This window comes from Prorops nasuta, unplaced genomic scaffold, assembly GCF_024137725.1.
Source record: "Prorops nasuta isolate Cenicafe-Biocafe unplaced genomic scaffold, Cenicafe_Pnas_1.2 PNAS00021, whole genome shotgun sequence".
Classification (NCBI taxonomy): Eukaryota; Metazoa; Arthropoda; class Insecta; order Hymenoptera; family Bethylidae; genus Prorops; species Prorops nasuta.
In genome coordinates this window covers 3,322,091-3,337,278 of record NW_027116818.1, presented here as the reverse complement: position 1 = coordinate 3,337,278, position 15,188 = coordinate 3,322,091, and the positions used below count along the sequence as shown (strand labels likewise).

At 31.9% G+C, this 15,188-nt stretch overlaps 3 protein-coding genes across 18 annotated transcripts; 1 reads left to right on the top strand and 2 right to left on the bottom strand.

Annotated features, from left to right (window-relative positions):
- Nucleotides 1-622: 622 nt before the first annotated feature.
- On the bottom strand, nucleotides 623-5,188 carry rtet (major facilitator superfamily domain-containing protein rtet). Its single transcript, XM_066739757.1, has 7 exons — nucleotides 2,633-5,188; nucleotides 2,296-2,558; nucleotides 1,926-2,217; nucleotides 1,612-1,832; nucleotides 1,442-1,532; nucleotides 1,240-1,377; nucleotides 623-1,157 (listed from the first exon to the last, which is right to left on the bottom strand). Exons 1-7 carry the CDS (start codon nucleotides 2,853-2,855, stop codon nucleotides 1,072-1,074), a joined length of 1,314 nt encoding a protein of 437 aa, XP_066595854.1. The 5' UTR covers nucleotides 2,856-5,188; the 3' UTR covers nucleotides 623-1,071.
- A 1-nt stretch (nucleotide 5,189) lies between these two features.
- Nucleotides 5,190-5,588, top strand: LOC136780958 (NADH dehydrogenase [ubiquinone] 1 alpha subcomplex assembly factor 2). The gene has a single exon (XM_066739578.1). It carries the CDS (start codon nucleotides 5,190-5,192, stop codon nucleotides 5,586-5,588), a length of 399 nt encoding a protein of 132 aa, XP_066595675.1.
- A 284-nt stretch (nucleotides 5,589-5,872) lies between these two features.
- Nucleotides 5,873-14,084, bottom strand: hfp (Poly(U)-binding-splicing factor hfp). Of its 16 annotated transcripts, XM_066739750.1 has the most exons (15): nucleotides 13,927-14,012; nucleotides 13,392-13,446; nucleotides 12,903-13,082; nucleotides 12,700-12,823; nucleotides 12,583-12,604; nucleotides 12,438-12,503; nucleotides 11,837-12,329; nucleotides 10,888-10,953; nucleotides 10,503-10,663; nucleotides 9,059-9,117; nucleotides 8,161-8,374; nucleotides 7,222-7,708; nucleotides 6,937-7,142; nucleotides 6,453-6,852; nucleotides 5,873-6,379 (listed from the first exon to the last, which is right to left on the bottom strand). In XM_066739750.1, exons 7-15 carry the CDS (start codon nucleotides 11,853-11,855, stop codon nucleotides 6,270-6,272), a joined length of 1,722 nt encoding a protein of 573 aa, XP_066595847.1. In that variant the 5' UTR covers nucleotides 11,856-12,329; nucleotides 12,438-12,503; nucleotides 12,583-12,604; nucleotides 12,700-12,823; nucleotides 12,903-13,082; nucleotides 13,392-13,446; nucleotides 13,927-14,012; the 3' UTR covers nucleotides 5,873-6,269. The 16 variants fall into 16 exon arrangements, with proteins under 16 accessions (XP_066595847.1, XP_066595842.1, XP_066595848.1 ...); XM_066739745.1 differs by having other exon boundaries at nucleotides 11,837-11,965; nucleotides 12,035-12,329; nucleotides 12,438-12,823; XM_066739751.1 differs by having other exon boundaries at nucleotides 11,837-11,965; nucleotides 12,041-12,329; nucleotides 12,438-12,823.
- Between the last annotated feature and the right edge of the window lie 1,104 nt (nucleotides 14,085-15,188).

Sequence of the window (15,188 nt, the reverse complement as noted above, 5' to 3'; positions counted from 1 at the left end):
ATTTCATACCGTAAATGGTTCGCTTTGTAGTGGAAGGGGTTTACGGTATACCACGTGATTTGACCCTCCAACTAAAATGAGTAAAATGGCGTCTACGCATGACGACAACAATAATTCAGAGATGCACTTGCAGAAACTAGAGAGTCTAGAGAAACAGGCGTTTCGGTTCGAGCCATAGTAAATAGTAAATAGATTAGATCTAGATAGAATGGATTAGGCGGACTTGGCATATACTAGGCCATATGGGGTAATGGGGGACATGCTATATGCTATACATAAGTAGGTATGCTATCGTAGAACGAGTGTATAACACACAAAGCACTAAAATGAATGTATAACAGAGTGAAGATTAACTTAAATTGCTTCAAAGCATACACGTAAATAAAATATTTACCGTCTCATACTATTAGAAGTATAATTTTTTTCATAAAATCTCATTAGATCGTAACTCTAGTCTGAATGCAAATAAAAAGGAGTCTTCGTCCATACAAAAGACGCTATTTTACGTCCATGCTCCGGACCAACTTAAAAAGGCCTTACACCTTTATTATGTGTAAGACTCTCATTCATGGACTAATGTATTAATGCATTAGAATTGTCTATGATTATTAATAAGGTAAAATTAAGCTTACATTAATGATAAGGATTTTACATGGGCCTCAACACACTGACCTTTAAAAATTTAAATAACTAGATTGGTGTGAAACAGGCTCACCGTCCAAGCAAATAACATTTATTTATTAATTTAATTATGCTTATTAAATTGGACATTTGAGAAAAATTGTTGTTTTGTAAAGTCTAATTTAATTGAAAATAATATGTAGTTCTACACTTATTAATTGTAACTTTTAAAATGGATAGAATGAAAATGAAATAGAAACAACTTCCTTAAAAAGTGATCAGCCTTTCAAACAATACATTAAAAAAAACATTAGTTTGTAGCCATGTCTTTTTTATGGTAGACTTCGAACAAGTTTCCACTTTGAAATTAAATATTTTTCAACACTAGTTTCATAGTGGTTTCAATACTAGAAAGCTTCATTTTTTCAAATACCATTATCTTCATTCAATTCATATACGATGTAGTAGCACTGGTGGTAGTATTAGTGCTACAGCAGCCATCAAATATGTCCATTTGCTTCCAATGTACCAGAATGCTAAATAAAAATGACTCTTAAATAGCAGTTATTAAGTCTTTTGTGTAAATTAAATGATAAAGTAAAGAAAATCTGGTAATACCTATAGAGCCTACTATAGGACCACATGCACGAGCTAAAGCTCCAAGAGAGCGAAATATGCCAGTAATTGTGCCTTTCTGATTTTCAGGGCCTACTTGTGATACCAGAGTATTCATGCAAGTCACAACTATAGCTGTAGCTAAAATAATCAAGATTAACTAATAACTATTATTATATATTGTAAAAGTTTTTAAAAAACTTACAAACAGCAAATAATAATATTCCACAGTATAGAGTTAATATGTTCGGTGCTATACCAATTAATACAAAGGCTGGAACAATCAGCCATAATCCCTGAAAATTCAGAATGAAAAGAACTTTTGAAATACAATAGAATCCATGGGTAATTATGAAACTAAAAACTGGTCTTTACCAATTCACCAATTGATTTTGTTTTGCTCAATGGAATATTTCGAACCCATTTAGCTTGCAAGAGGGCCATGATTAGTCCGATGGTCAAGAACATATATCCTTGCTGCATACTAGAGAATCCAAAATAATAATGAGTTAGAAAAGTCAATGTAAACTCCAGCCCACTATATATAAAAAGGTATATAAAATAGATTTGGCCTAGCATTTGCAATTGTTTTCTTTCTGAAATAAATTATAAATTCATTTAGTAAGTTTTACCTCAAGCCAATGCTTACCTAATATTTCTTTAAGTATACATACAGGTAAATACCATACCATGAACAGACAATCCTGATACACCATTAAACAGAAACAGATCTTTTGGATTGACAAAACTAAGAGCTCCTAATAATCCAGTTGAAAGGCATTTTACTCTGTGTTTGTTTGGTAAGCTTTCTTCAAAAGAGAACATAAAAAAAATTAAATTGCAAAAAGCAAGAACAGAAGCAAATGAAGCTGGTAGTGTGTACCAATTTTTGGTCCTACTACCAATAGACATCCAAGAAAACCATGCACCAAACATAGGACCTAACGTGAATCCTATTGAAAAGGCTATTCCAATTAAAGCCTGCAAATATACAAAAACAGGAATTTATTTCTCTGTTCAAGTTAGGTAATATATTTTTAACATTTGACCATACAATACCATTGCTCTTCCCCTTGTTTTGGGGGGAGTAACATCAGATATAATTGCCATGGATAAGCTTATATTTCCTTTACTAATGCCACCTATCAATCTTGCAAATACAAAAATAGGAAAATTACTAGAAAGAACCCAAAGGAGGTGAGAAAGTGCAATTCCTATTAAGCAGAATAGCATTAAATACTTTCTTCCATAAACATCGGATAATGCACCAATTATTGGTGAGCATAAAAACTGGAAAAAGGAGTACATGGACCCAAGTATACCTGTATGACAAAAATATGTTAATATTGATATCTCAATGAAACTGCTATGGTTTACTGCTTTTTATGGTACAAACCTCCATAAAGAATTGTACTGACTTGATCAGGTGCACTGAGAAATATTTGTATATTCTTTATATATTGAAATATTGTTGAGAAAAGTCCATGACCATCATTTTCTTTATAGTGGTCCAGCAAAGCTGGTAGTAGTGGTAATATCATTGTGAATGACAAAAGATCCAATAATAGTGAAAAAAATACAATTCTTATTGTATATGCATTTTTATTATCTCTACCCATTTTATAAAAATATATCTTCAGCAGCAATTGAATGTTTGTGTTCCTTGTTATAAAATTGTTTAGTTACAATTATACTATAAGTATAGTATATAATACTGCATATATATTTTGAAAATCTTGTAAAAATATTGATTAGAATTTTAAATATTTCTTTCGCGTAATACTTTTTATATCTATTTAACGTTTAAAGACTGATACGCGCTATGCTTGACTGCTTGAATTTTGCTGTATTAAGAGCAACAAGTGTCAAAACATTAATATACTGACGATCGCCTGCTTTTTATCCTTTCTGTTGCTCTTTTTTGAACATATTTAATTCCTTGATCACAATCACAATAAATAATACTGTGATAATACTGTCGAAATTAAAGTATAAGGTATAGAATCAGGTGACTCTGTAGTTCGTACTCTGTCAGTCGTCTACACCACTACACTACACTACTTCACTCTACTCTCTCTACCACTCTCTACAATCTCTACTCTCTACTCTCTCTTTACTGCTTTACGGTGCTTTACCTCCTCTTTACCTAGGGCATGAGGTAGGGACAGAGGGGGTCAAGAATCAAAACCTTAGGAGTCTAGGACAAGTCTTGAACAAGTCAGGACAAGCTAGGTCGCTTGGTGAACGAAATAGTCATATGTGCGAGAGGCGAGTAAAATTTTGATGTACATTGCACAGTGAACTGATTGATCTGGCATTCGATACCCTATTGGATTCACATTGCATCGCATTCAGCAAAGACAAAAAGTAGTTGAAAAGGCAATAACAGTTGTCAGCACCAGTGACACCACAAAGAACAACCAAAATCAGCATCATCGACTGCAGATCAATTACTATCGAAAATTCAAACTTAAAGTCCGTATCATTAAATACTACTTAAGCTTAAAGTTGTCTTTGCTAATATCAAGTTGTCTTACGTTAACTTTCAATACAATGCTTTAATTTGATCTTCGGATCTTCGCCTTAAGTAAGTGTTTAGCTGAAGTTCTAACTTAGCTCTGTTTAATTATATCCGGACCCAATATGTGAACATAAAAACAATATCTGAACGGAATATAAAGCTGTGTTTTAAGGATCCAATATCTCTCGGCTCTCTAAATCTATAGATGTCTACATCTATTCTATACGCACTACCGATCTCCTTAGCGTCATATTACTCATATTTATAAATCGAACTTAAGATTAACGCTGTTTTAGTTCTAGCTAAAGCCACTAAGCAGTGACGATAGACGGTAGGAATTTGCTACTCCTAGTTCCTACTTTAACTACTATAGTACTTATGTAGTACTATTCCTATATATATAACATAAGTAGTGGGAATGGGAATCAAAGCGGGAGTCGCCGGGAGTAACAAATTCCCGCCGTATATTATCACTGTCGCTAAGACTAACTTTTCTCACTTTATCACTAATCATCGAGCACTGAACTGAGTCATTACGTCAGATGTGAGATTTAATAGAAAATTTTCTGAGGAAGGAAAGCTGATAATAGTAATAACTCAAAAAATTTGAAGATTTAAGTTTTCAACGTGAGATAAAAGAAGTATTACCTAAGTTTATAACTTTAAAATACAGCAAGATAAATATCTGGTAGAGAAATAGATAAGCATGATACTGATAAGTTTAGTAGTAACAGTGGAACGTACAAGAATTCTAAATCAGCTTAAATTTCAGCTTAGCAATTACTTAAGACAGGGATTGAACTGAGTATTATATTGAAAATTAAAGTGAGACAATTAATTTCAGCTACCAAATCTATAGCAAAATAAATCAATACAGAGCATTTACGAATAAACATTTCAAACACAAACTATAAAGGAATATAACTTTGCATCCAGAATCTGAAATTGAAGGCCTTTGTTTAAATAGCAAGTTCATGGAACATCACCTACTTAAAGATGTTATCTATTACAAGGAAAAAAAAGATAGAATGCATTTGAATACAAGCTCAGTTCAGCCTTCGTCTGAAATATTTGCTAAGGTGAAGTTAGAACTTAGTTCGACTTATTCCACCCTTAGGGTGCGTTCACAGAGACTTAAAAGATAATGTGCGTAAAAAATATCTAAATTATATACGGTCTCCGTGAGGCGTGAACGCGCCCTTAGTCCGCCTCAGTCTCTTCATCCCGTTTTTTCCTGTTTAACGCTATTAACACATCAACTGCTTTGGAGAGATAGGCAAAGATAGGTTAGGTTTACTGTTGTAATTGAGATAACGAAAATATTTAATTCTCGAAGCTTTAAACAGCATTTAATATATATATATATATATATATATATATATACATAGTTATTTTATTATTAGAGGTTCACCTATGATTTATAATATTGCTGATGGCTAAAAGAATCGCAACACAGATTTATGCAAGTTTGAAAAACTTTTGCCTAAAACGCACGCTTGTAGGAGAGGATTATTATGGTACCAAGTATTATGAAGAGCAGCATAAGCCGAACTCCACGTTTAAAAAGCCACATAGATATTTTGAACCAGCAAATAAAGGGGAATTTGATGTAGAGATACCTGCTTTGTGGGAATCATGGTTGCGATATCGTAGACAGATACCACCAACAAAAGAACAAGTAGATGACGACTACATTAGACAAATGGAAGTGAAACAAAAGGCTATGGAATTAGAAGCAGAATATTTAAATAAGTCTAATTTACCAGCAAAAAACCCATCACAACATGAGGAACTTAAGAAGTTTCCTTTATATGACGAGTTCAAAAAATAATGGAGTATTTGGTAGAAAGAAAGTATAAAAACATTATGTAAATATATATATACAAAATGTTTTACGTGAAGTATTGTTATTTAAGAGTTTAATTTTACATACTAAATAAATAATAAAGTGTACATATTACATGAGTAAAATAATTATTTATACTCTTATCTGAAACAATTTATTAATAACCTATTATCTCTATACATTTACAATTGGATTATTTTTATCATATACACTCAGCCATACTATTTGACAAGAAAGCATTGTTTATTAAAACAATAAATGCGAAGTACTTACAATATTTAAATATGAATCCTGTTTATTTTTATAATGAATGTTAACAGTGTTGTTTTATGATCATGTCAAATATTTTACATCTACTACCATTTATACTTAAAAGTTACATATTCATACTGAATCAAGTTGTAGCATCCATGTAAGTTAAAGGAAACTTAAAAAAAATTAATGTAGTCTGTAAAACAAATTGATTTCAATCTAGCATATTATAAATATTCTCTAACATCTTTTCAAAAAGTATGTAATTGAATTCACCTTCTTCTAGTTATACTACTATTAACATATCGCTACTGTAGCAAAATAATGTAGTCAGTCAACAGAAAATACAGGATCTTTCAAGAAAAAGAAAGGAATAGCATGTACACTTTAAAAAAACAAGTATTGTAGAAACGATCAACCTGAAAAATCATTATTGTCGAATAGTGCTTGATCGTATAACTCTCCCTTCACCAATCTTCCTCCGAAATAACGACCATTTAGAGATTCTCTTGCCCTTTCCGCTTCTGTTAAAATATTGGTTGTCAGACTTAAATTTTGGTACGTTCACTAAAATATTTTTAATTATGATTTTCTTACCGCTCATTTGAGAAAATTCGACGAATATTTTGACGATGACTTCAGCATTTTCGTCATCCTCAGATTGATGCTCATTGTAAATGATAACTCGTTCAACAACCCCAAACTTCGAGCATTCGTCTTGAATTTCTTCCTGTAAGCTTTCATCAACATCTTCGAGTGCTACCATATTTCTTAAAATTACAACTCGAGATTCAACTTTTCTCATAAGCTTTTGCATTACCAAATGCCGAGCACTCTGTCCTTTTATTGACATGTTTTCTTGTTGTTGTAACGTTTGCGGCTCAGTTTCTTCTAATAATTTCTTTTGTAATTCCTCCTGTTGTTTCTGATGCGCTGCTTGTTCCTGAGCACGTCTCATAATATCAGGATTCGTTGTCGTCGTCGTCGTTACTGGTAACTAAAGCATTAATTTGTTAACGAAGATAACTATGAAAGCAAATATAAATTAATAATAAAACTTAATATTGTTTATATTACACACCATTGGTGTACCGACAATTGTAGGAGCTACTACTGCTGGTGGGGGTATTACTACGGGCTGCCCTGGAATCGGTTGAATTATTGCAGGCGGTCGAGTTAATGTTTGTGGAATTGCAATGCCTGGCGGTGGTATAACAGGTGCTAAGGACACTGTTGATGGTGCAATAATTGCGGGTGTAATTGTTGGACGCACAATGCCGGGCAATGCTAAAATAAATAAGCCACCGATAAAATGTTCATTATAGATAAAAAATCTTTAATAGTGAATTTGAAATATTTTTTATACCTGTATTTAAAATAGGTGGTGCAGTAGCGCCTAATTTAGTTAATCCAAGAGCAACAGCGTTACTGGCTACTGCATCCATTGCCTGAATTTTAGCAGTAGCTGCAGCAGCAGCAACGGCTGCCGCAGTTGGCATCATGCTCGTTCCACTGGGAGGTCCCATGAGAGCATTAGGTGGTGTTATAGCTCTCCCTACTCTCAAATACTGTCCACCCAAATCGAACAAATTCATAGACGCTATAGCTTCTAAAGCTGCCTGCATAGTTTCATACTCGATAAAGCCGTATCCTTTATGTCTGTGGGGTGAGCTACCTTGTGCAAGCTTGCAATACGTAATTGGACCAAAAGCTTCAAATACAGATTTAATCTCATCCTCCGTCAAATCTTGATGAATCGATGCAATATATATGCGATTGTAATGTTTACTTTCTTCTGTAATTTCGTCGATGACTGACTGCGCCTGTGGCATGTTTGAAGGTCTTCCGACAACCTGAAATTATAATATCCATGCAAAACGATACGTACATTTGCTTAAATATGGCTAGTTTCCCTTTAAACGTTACTAGTAACATTTAACTGAGTTACGTTGTAAAAGGACGCAGCTATTCTTTTATTACAAACAAAAAAGGAAAGTAGGAAAGGATTATTTGATACAGAAGCTGCAAAATATTTTATATGAGCTTAACTTTCTTTGCACATTTATGTTTATACATTCCTCCAAAAAGTGCTTAAATTTAGAATCTGTGCTTTTAATAAAATTTTAGTCAAATAATTGTTAGTGATTAAATTTTATCAAATATCAGGAGGAATGCGAGATATAGAATTTCAAAGATTCGATAAAACTACAAATATGGTGAGACTAAATAAAAATTTGCAGACCTCCGGCGGGATGATAGGATTGCTTGGGGACAGGAAATTCGTTATATAGGTACGTCCTGCTACCTTGATGTTTCGTCCACCAATCATGACACCATTCATCTGTTCCAAAGCCAGCTGAGCAGCTTCAGGAATCTCGTACTCAACAAATGCAAATCCTTTGTGCTTTTGTGTCACTGGATCCCATGACATATTTATTGATTTGATTGGTCCAAAAGGTAGGAAGGCTTGCCGAATTGTGTCTTCTTTCAGTTCGAAGCTGATACTGCCCACGTATACCCTATTTTACGGGAATGTCAGTTTAATCTCAAAATACAAAATAAAAGGAGAAATTAATAATTTGTAAATTTATTAAATTAGCTACTACTTTTTTAAAAAAAATACAATGTATTGCTTTACTATAGAGATAATCGGCTTTATTGATCAAACCAACAAATTTAAGAAATATCTCGTTCATGCTAAAGACCTCTACTACTACTTCATCCGTTTATCTGTAATAAAATGCATGATAATACCTTACAATGAATTGACATTAAGAAAAACTCACTTTGTTAAACAAACAAAAAAACTAAAGTTTTGCTTCTAAAAGAAAAAATGTCACAGAGACGCATGAACTAAAATATTAATAAATAGAGAATGAATGAAAATATAATTTTAGAAAATAGAAGAAAGTTTGCACATAGTTAATATGAACAGCAAATGTAAATATTTAACCAATGCATGCTAAATGTAATAAAAATTGTAATCTCTGAAAGAAATAAAGTGAAACAAGAATGTTATTTTCAGTAAAGGGTTAAGTAAGAGTTTTTAAGTAAAGTTTTAATTTCTTACTAAAATTTTGTGAAAATTATTGATAATTTGAAAGCATGTAATTGTTTAAGCAATTTACATATAGCTTTCGTAGCCAAAATAAACAGCTTCATTCTTGAGGTAATCGGAGGGCTATGGCAAAGAACAAACAAACCTGCACATGAGGGCGAGAGCCTGCTGTCTCTGCACCTGATTCCGTTGACTAGCCATTTGCTGCAACACAAAGGACCATAGGCCTTCTATTGATATCCCACCCCCTTATATATACCATTTCTTGGTCAAATCTCAAAAATCCCTCAAGCTCTTTTACCATTCTATATTCTATGCTCAACTATCAATCCTTTCCATTATTCTTATATAACTATACACAATTTATGATACAATAAAAAAATATTTGTAAAAATATCATAAAGCTGTATAGGTTTCATTTAATTAAAATTTACTTTGTATATTGCTAATTTAATTATAAATAAACTGCTAGTTGGAATTAATTAAAATAGAAAAATCTAAAAGGAAGTATATGTATAGATGATTATATCAATAAATGCTTCTACACAAGAATAATTTAACTATAAGAAAAAAAAGTATAGTTGAGCTCAGAAATATCTTTCAACATCTTCTCAAATCATCCAAAGTATCATGCACAAAAATTGTCCTTTTTGCAGTGGTACAGCTCTGCTCCCGCCGACTATTATCTCAATATTTATCTAATCTCTTATAGTAGAAATTCAGGAAAAAATACAGGAGTGACTGATCTTAAGACGGACTTAAACTGTTTTTTCTTGATTTGGTTGACACTAACCTGCACATTAGCAATAAAACTTGCTGCCGCAGGACCAACTTATTCTTCTGCAGGGAGAAAAAATCAACCGATCAGAGTTTGGTTCATCAACTTTTGACATCTTGTCTGCGTGTATCACTTTATTCGCACGCTCAACGACCGCGAATTGTAAAACATAATATGGTTAAGGTCCAGCTGCATCATCAGCCAAATCCTCAGAGGCAATTATAAAATTCATAATTGACTCCAACTGGATTCAACTGCTGATTTATTGAATTGAAACCTGATAAAACAAATTTAACACGACTCGGCGGGACGAGCTAAATTTGTAAGGACAGAGACTAAGAATTTGAATTTAATTTGACTTTACACATGCTTTTCAGTTTTGTTTTTGATAGATTTCTTAGAAAATTGGCAAAGAGCTAGATAGAGGAAGAAATGTCTGGACATTTGTGAACTCTAATTATTGTCAGTCCTAAAAGACTTTAATTTATTTTATTAACCCTTAGCAAATAGTTTAGGTATTTTAATGTATTATGCATGTGATTTATGATGAATACTCAGTTTGTATAAACTGAGCATTTTAATATTTGCTAAAGATTAAAAAATATATGTACTATGTATTGCTACTTCAGCATTTTCATTGTTTAATGCAAATTATACTAATTTTCAAGAACCACACAAACAAGAATTATATGAAATTAAATACAAATATTTTATGGAAACTATTATGTGAAAATAAAATGTTGAAATAGGAATACTAATTAAAAATGACATGTTAGATGGTAAAGTTCACAAGCCTAACTAGAAGAATTACCTGCTGTTGATGAGCTAATGTCTGCTTCATCAGGACCATTTTTATGCTTTGTTCCATAGCATATTTCTTAGCTCGATTTACGGTATCCTGTTGCTCAGATGTAATTTTTGGTAAACCCGCACCTAATATTCCTGGTAGTGTGAGATATTTAGCACCAGGACCTAAGAAGAAAAATTATATACATAATAAAAAATTTTAATAATTAAAATAGGTGTAATTAACATCTATTTGTCAGATCTTATCAGCTATTGATCACATAGAAAATAAGCAGTGCACCAATAAAACTAAACTTGATACACTTATATAAATACAGTCACTATTATATATGTATACATCATGTTTTAATAAACTGAGTAAAATAAAATTTTTGAAAAAAGTTACATACCCGCAACAACTTGTCCTATTTGATTCAGATCATAAATGGGGCCTGGTAAGAATTCAGAAGCAGGTCCTACAAACAAAATTTGAGTTAGATGTGTTTATTTAGTGTAGAATAGGTCCAGTACTTCCATCATCGTTTATACTGCTTAAAGTTGTTCTATCATCCAGCCAAAATATTAAAAAATATTAGTTTCTTACATATGCTAGTTGGAGCTAGTTTTTATAATTACTAGTAAAAATTGGAAGTGAGTTATTGATCATTCCTCCGAGAAGAAAAGTTTAAAGGTAGTATTTTATGTATGAGAGGAAGCCATGAAATAATTGTCAATTCTTAATCTTTTTTACTTCCAGACTTCCTATTTCTCCAAAGACCATTCACAGTTGTTTTGAATTCTCTAGAAAGTAAATATTAACCAAAACAAGGAAATCATAAACTCATTGAAGCAAACATGTAAATTTAATGCTTTAATTTCAAAATTTTTATTCACTAAAATGGTGAATGAGAAAAGTTACAATGCTTAATTTCATAAAAATTTATTAACAAACAACTGTCTCATTTGAGTAGTCATCTGATTTTTTTATTCACTAAAAGTCTCCTTGTGATTTAGAAAAATTTATGCCATGTATTAAATTATTTTCATTCTAGAATCCTTGAAAGAGAGTCCTAGACGATAGAACTACCTTAAGTTTATCAAACAGAATACCAAATTTATTTTTTGATGATAAAAATACTTTTATTTCATTAGAATTGAAATACTTAGTGATTTTAAATCATGTAAATTATAAAAATTGTCAGTAAAAATACAATTTCACAGAAAACTATGCAGTATTTTCAAAGATGTTATTAAGTTTGCTTTTGTAAAAACTTCTTTTAATATATAAATTTATGATTAAAAAAAAAATTATTACTATCCTATAATATTTTTTTTTTTAGTGTGAACTTGATTAGGTACCAATAATATAATCAAACATAATTTTCTATGCATTATTGAATCTATGATGATATTTGATTGTAATTTAAAAGGCACAAATAAAGGAATGTTGTTGCTGCAGCAGTTTCCATTGTTGGATCTTCAGCCAAACTGTAAGTTCAAAGAAATTAAAACACTCAAGGAAGACCTAGCACAATCTGTTCTACAAGCATAGCTTACATTTACCATACATACAAAATTATTTCAAACAAGGAAAATGGGACCTCTTTTCCTTACTCTTCATAATGCTCAATGTGAGCATTTACAGTTTTATCTCAAATTAATAAAAGAAGTGAAGATAGAGATTTGAGATAGGAAAATGGCCAAAATTTGATAGACAATCTAACTGTGAATTTAAACTATTGTGCAATTATCTCATCACTATCTTGTGATGTCAGCCCTTGCCTATGCACACTGATACAACAATTAAACTATTTGATAATTAGGATTGACAACCAATTTGGTCTGCTAGTCTCTGAAACAGAAATCAGAACACGTTGAAACGTTTTGTTAAGATTTCTCTGTTCGTTTTTAGTTGAGCCTTATATAGATTGTGAATCACGCGAATTAATTAAGATCTAACCGTGTTCTGGGCTGAGCAATGACGGTTGCGCGTACAAATTATCCGAGATTGAGGCGACGCACAAATCTGCAAGCACAAAGCAAAGGAGAACACTCTCAGTGCATTTTCTGCACTAATTTCGTAAATTTTTCCTTGGCCAACCTACCACTTTTTTACCCTATATTTTGCTACACATACACAATGGCGATTTTACACATTTAAATTATTTTAATAATATTTCTGTTTGAATAATTTTGAACTCTTGTACTTTTTCATAACTCACCTGCATTGTATCCAATCTAAACAATATTTCATAAATGTGTTTCAAATAGGGTATATCGCCACTGCTCTCCTAAATTATAAGTCTCTGTAATCGACTTGTATTTCAAAATATTGAACAAATAGTTCTACAATAGAAAAGTGTAGTAAGAAATTTGAGACTCATAACTAGGACCAGCAAAAAAAAAACTATCCTAAAATGCTGACCTATCTAAAATACACATCATATGGGGTACTCGACAATAGATGCTGTATCAGTAGGAGTTTGCAAAACTCTGATTTGTTCTGTTCAACGAATGTAGCAATCTCTTTCTTTCTTTGGCGCACGCTCATGATCACAGCTCAGTCGTAGGCCACAGATTCTGTACTGTCTCTCCGCTGTAACATCTCAGAACAGAAGGACAACCATACATTAGTTTTATTCTTTGGCCAACAATCTTGGATTACCCTATCCTAGCAATATCTATTTTGAAACTGCAGCTCATCAAATAACAGTTAAATTTGCTAGCACTTAATATGTAGCTAGCACCTAATTGCCTTAACTAAATATAATCTATAATCTGCTTCAGCATTTCTTTATAAATTTATTATACATTCCGTTGCTTGTTTGTTCATGATGTTTCCAGTTGTACACATAGAAATATAATTATTTAATAAATAAGCTGTTACAGCTATTAAACCATCTAAGCAAAATACCTTCAACTCTGGACTTCTTGTTGGATGGATCCATGTTATTCTGTGTTGTTGGCACCTATAAAAAAAAATTCCATATTAATTTTCTTAAGTGACAATATACAAATATTATTTTAAACAAAAATAGAATGAAAATTGATTATAACAAAAACACTCTACATCCAATGGTTATTGATTAAATAAAATAATAATTTTACTTCATGGCTAGTCCGACTTAGGTAGCCTATTAATCTAAACTAGATATAACTTTTGAAAAATTATAAAATAAACTTTGTCTACAAATAAAATCAGTAATTTCACATGATTGTTTATAAATAAATACAACTATTGCAGGATATTTTAAGCTTTTAGTAAAACTACGCAAAAGTTACTGAAACGTCTTGAAAAAATAATAAAAATGAATAATTTAATTTTACGACATTTTTGACAAAAATCTGATGTTGAGTTTTCCTCCGCCATTGTGAATAAATACAAATTCTAAATGTTAGTGATCTATGGTGTCAAATTTAGCAAATATAAATCTATATAATTTATATACCATAGCCATTGTTCCATTCATTGTCTATTTACTGTATTGTGGAAAAGTATTTCTTCAAAACAAAACCTAATTATTCTTGATAATTAACGCGTCCTCGTCTCTAATAATCTAGTATAATCTGTAAGCCACTATAAGCGCTATAAGCTGTGTGCAGAGTAAAGGCGGTAAAGGCAGTAAGTAAAGCCGGTTCCACATAGCACAAAACGTGTTCCAGTTGTTGGCGTTTACAATGCTTACCAAATAATAGTTTTTATAACATAAAGGGTGCGTTCCGAGTCACGCATATGCGCGCAGTAAGCACTTAAACTCTATAATAAATGTGACATAAATTGTACATTCTATACGCTTCATGCGTGATTTGGAATGCACCCAAAGTATACAGTTCCATACTTTGTGAATTGGCCCTAAGATGAAAGCGAACCAATCGCAGTTGAAAATTTTGGCAGTGGCTAAGCTGTGATTGGTCTATTTTCATCTTAATGCTTAAAGTTTTTTTGTGCGGTATGATCTATCCTCTAAAGGAAAAGCAAAATAATTTTAACCTCAGGAAATGGCGCGTATTTCAAATTTGTCCAAGCACAAATGCACCTAAAAGCGATTGAAATCAATTGTATTAAAAAATTCTAGTATTATTTAGAACAATTTTATAACCAACTTGATATACAACTGAACACTGAGTTTTTACCTCTAATTTCTTAAAAACTATATTAATGAATATATTCTTCGTTCCTTTTTGAGAACAAAAAACGAAAGGCGCTTTCACGGAACACTTTTAGCATTATCAACACTACTGCATAGTGCGCATAGAAAATTACCTAAAATCTGTACGCAACAGCTTTTACAGTGAATAGTATGCTCCGTTAACGCGCTATTAATATATATCTCTTATTATTTTTCAATCAATTGGAATTAATAACTCTTAGTTGGTATATATATATACTTAGTAAAATCTTAGGGTGCTTATAAAGAATTGGATTTTGAATTGCAGAATAATATGAATTGTGACAATTTGTCTCTCAGGTAGTAAAACTAATCGTAATGATGCCTGAATAACAAAACATTCGATAATTTTTACCAACTTGGATATGGGGTAGAGGATTGCAATTAATAACGATTGTACCATATTTAGTGTATGGTATACATGTACAAACTATTATAAACTATATGGTCCTCTTAATTTCCTAACCAAAAACTTCTTTACGAAAAGTAGTCAGGGAATCAGGGGGCTGAGGAAGCGGCTAAGTTAAAAAGAAATCCTTTAG

Coding starts and splice junctions, on each gene's coding strand:
- hfp (XM_066739741.1), bottom strand. CDS start 13,947: ATGAATGGAACAATGGCTATG. Junction 9,118..10,502: donor CATTAGCTCATCAACAGCAG/GTAATTCTTCTA, acceptor TTTGTGTTGCAG/CAAATGGCTAGTCAACGGAA. Junction 7,143..7,221: donor ACCACCTATTTTAAATACAG/GTATAAAAAATA, acceptor TATTTATTTTAG/CATTGCCCGGCATTGTGCGT.
- LOC136780958 (XM_066739578.1), top strand. CDS start 5,190: ATGGCTAAAAGAATCGCAACACAGATTTATGCAAGTTTGAAAAACTTT.
- rtet (XM_066739757.1), bottom strand. CDS start 2,855: ATGGGTAGAGATAATAAAAATGCATATACAATAAGAATTGTATTTTTT. Junction 1,533..1,611: donor CAAAATCAATTGGTGAATTG/GTAAAGACCAGT, acceptor CTGAATTTTCAG/GGATTATGGCTGATTGTTCC. Junction 1,158..1,239: donor TCCTATAGTAGGCTCTATAG/GTATTACCAGAT, acceptor ATTTTTATTTAG/CATTCTGGTACATTGGAAGC.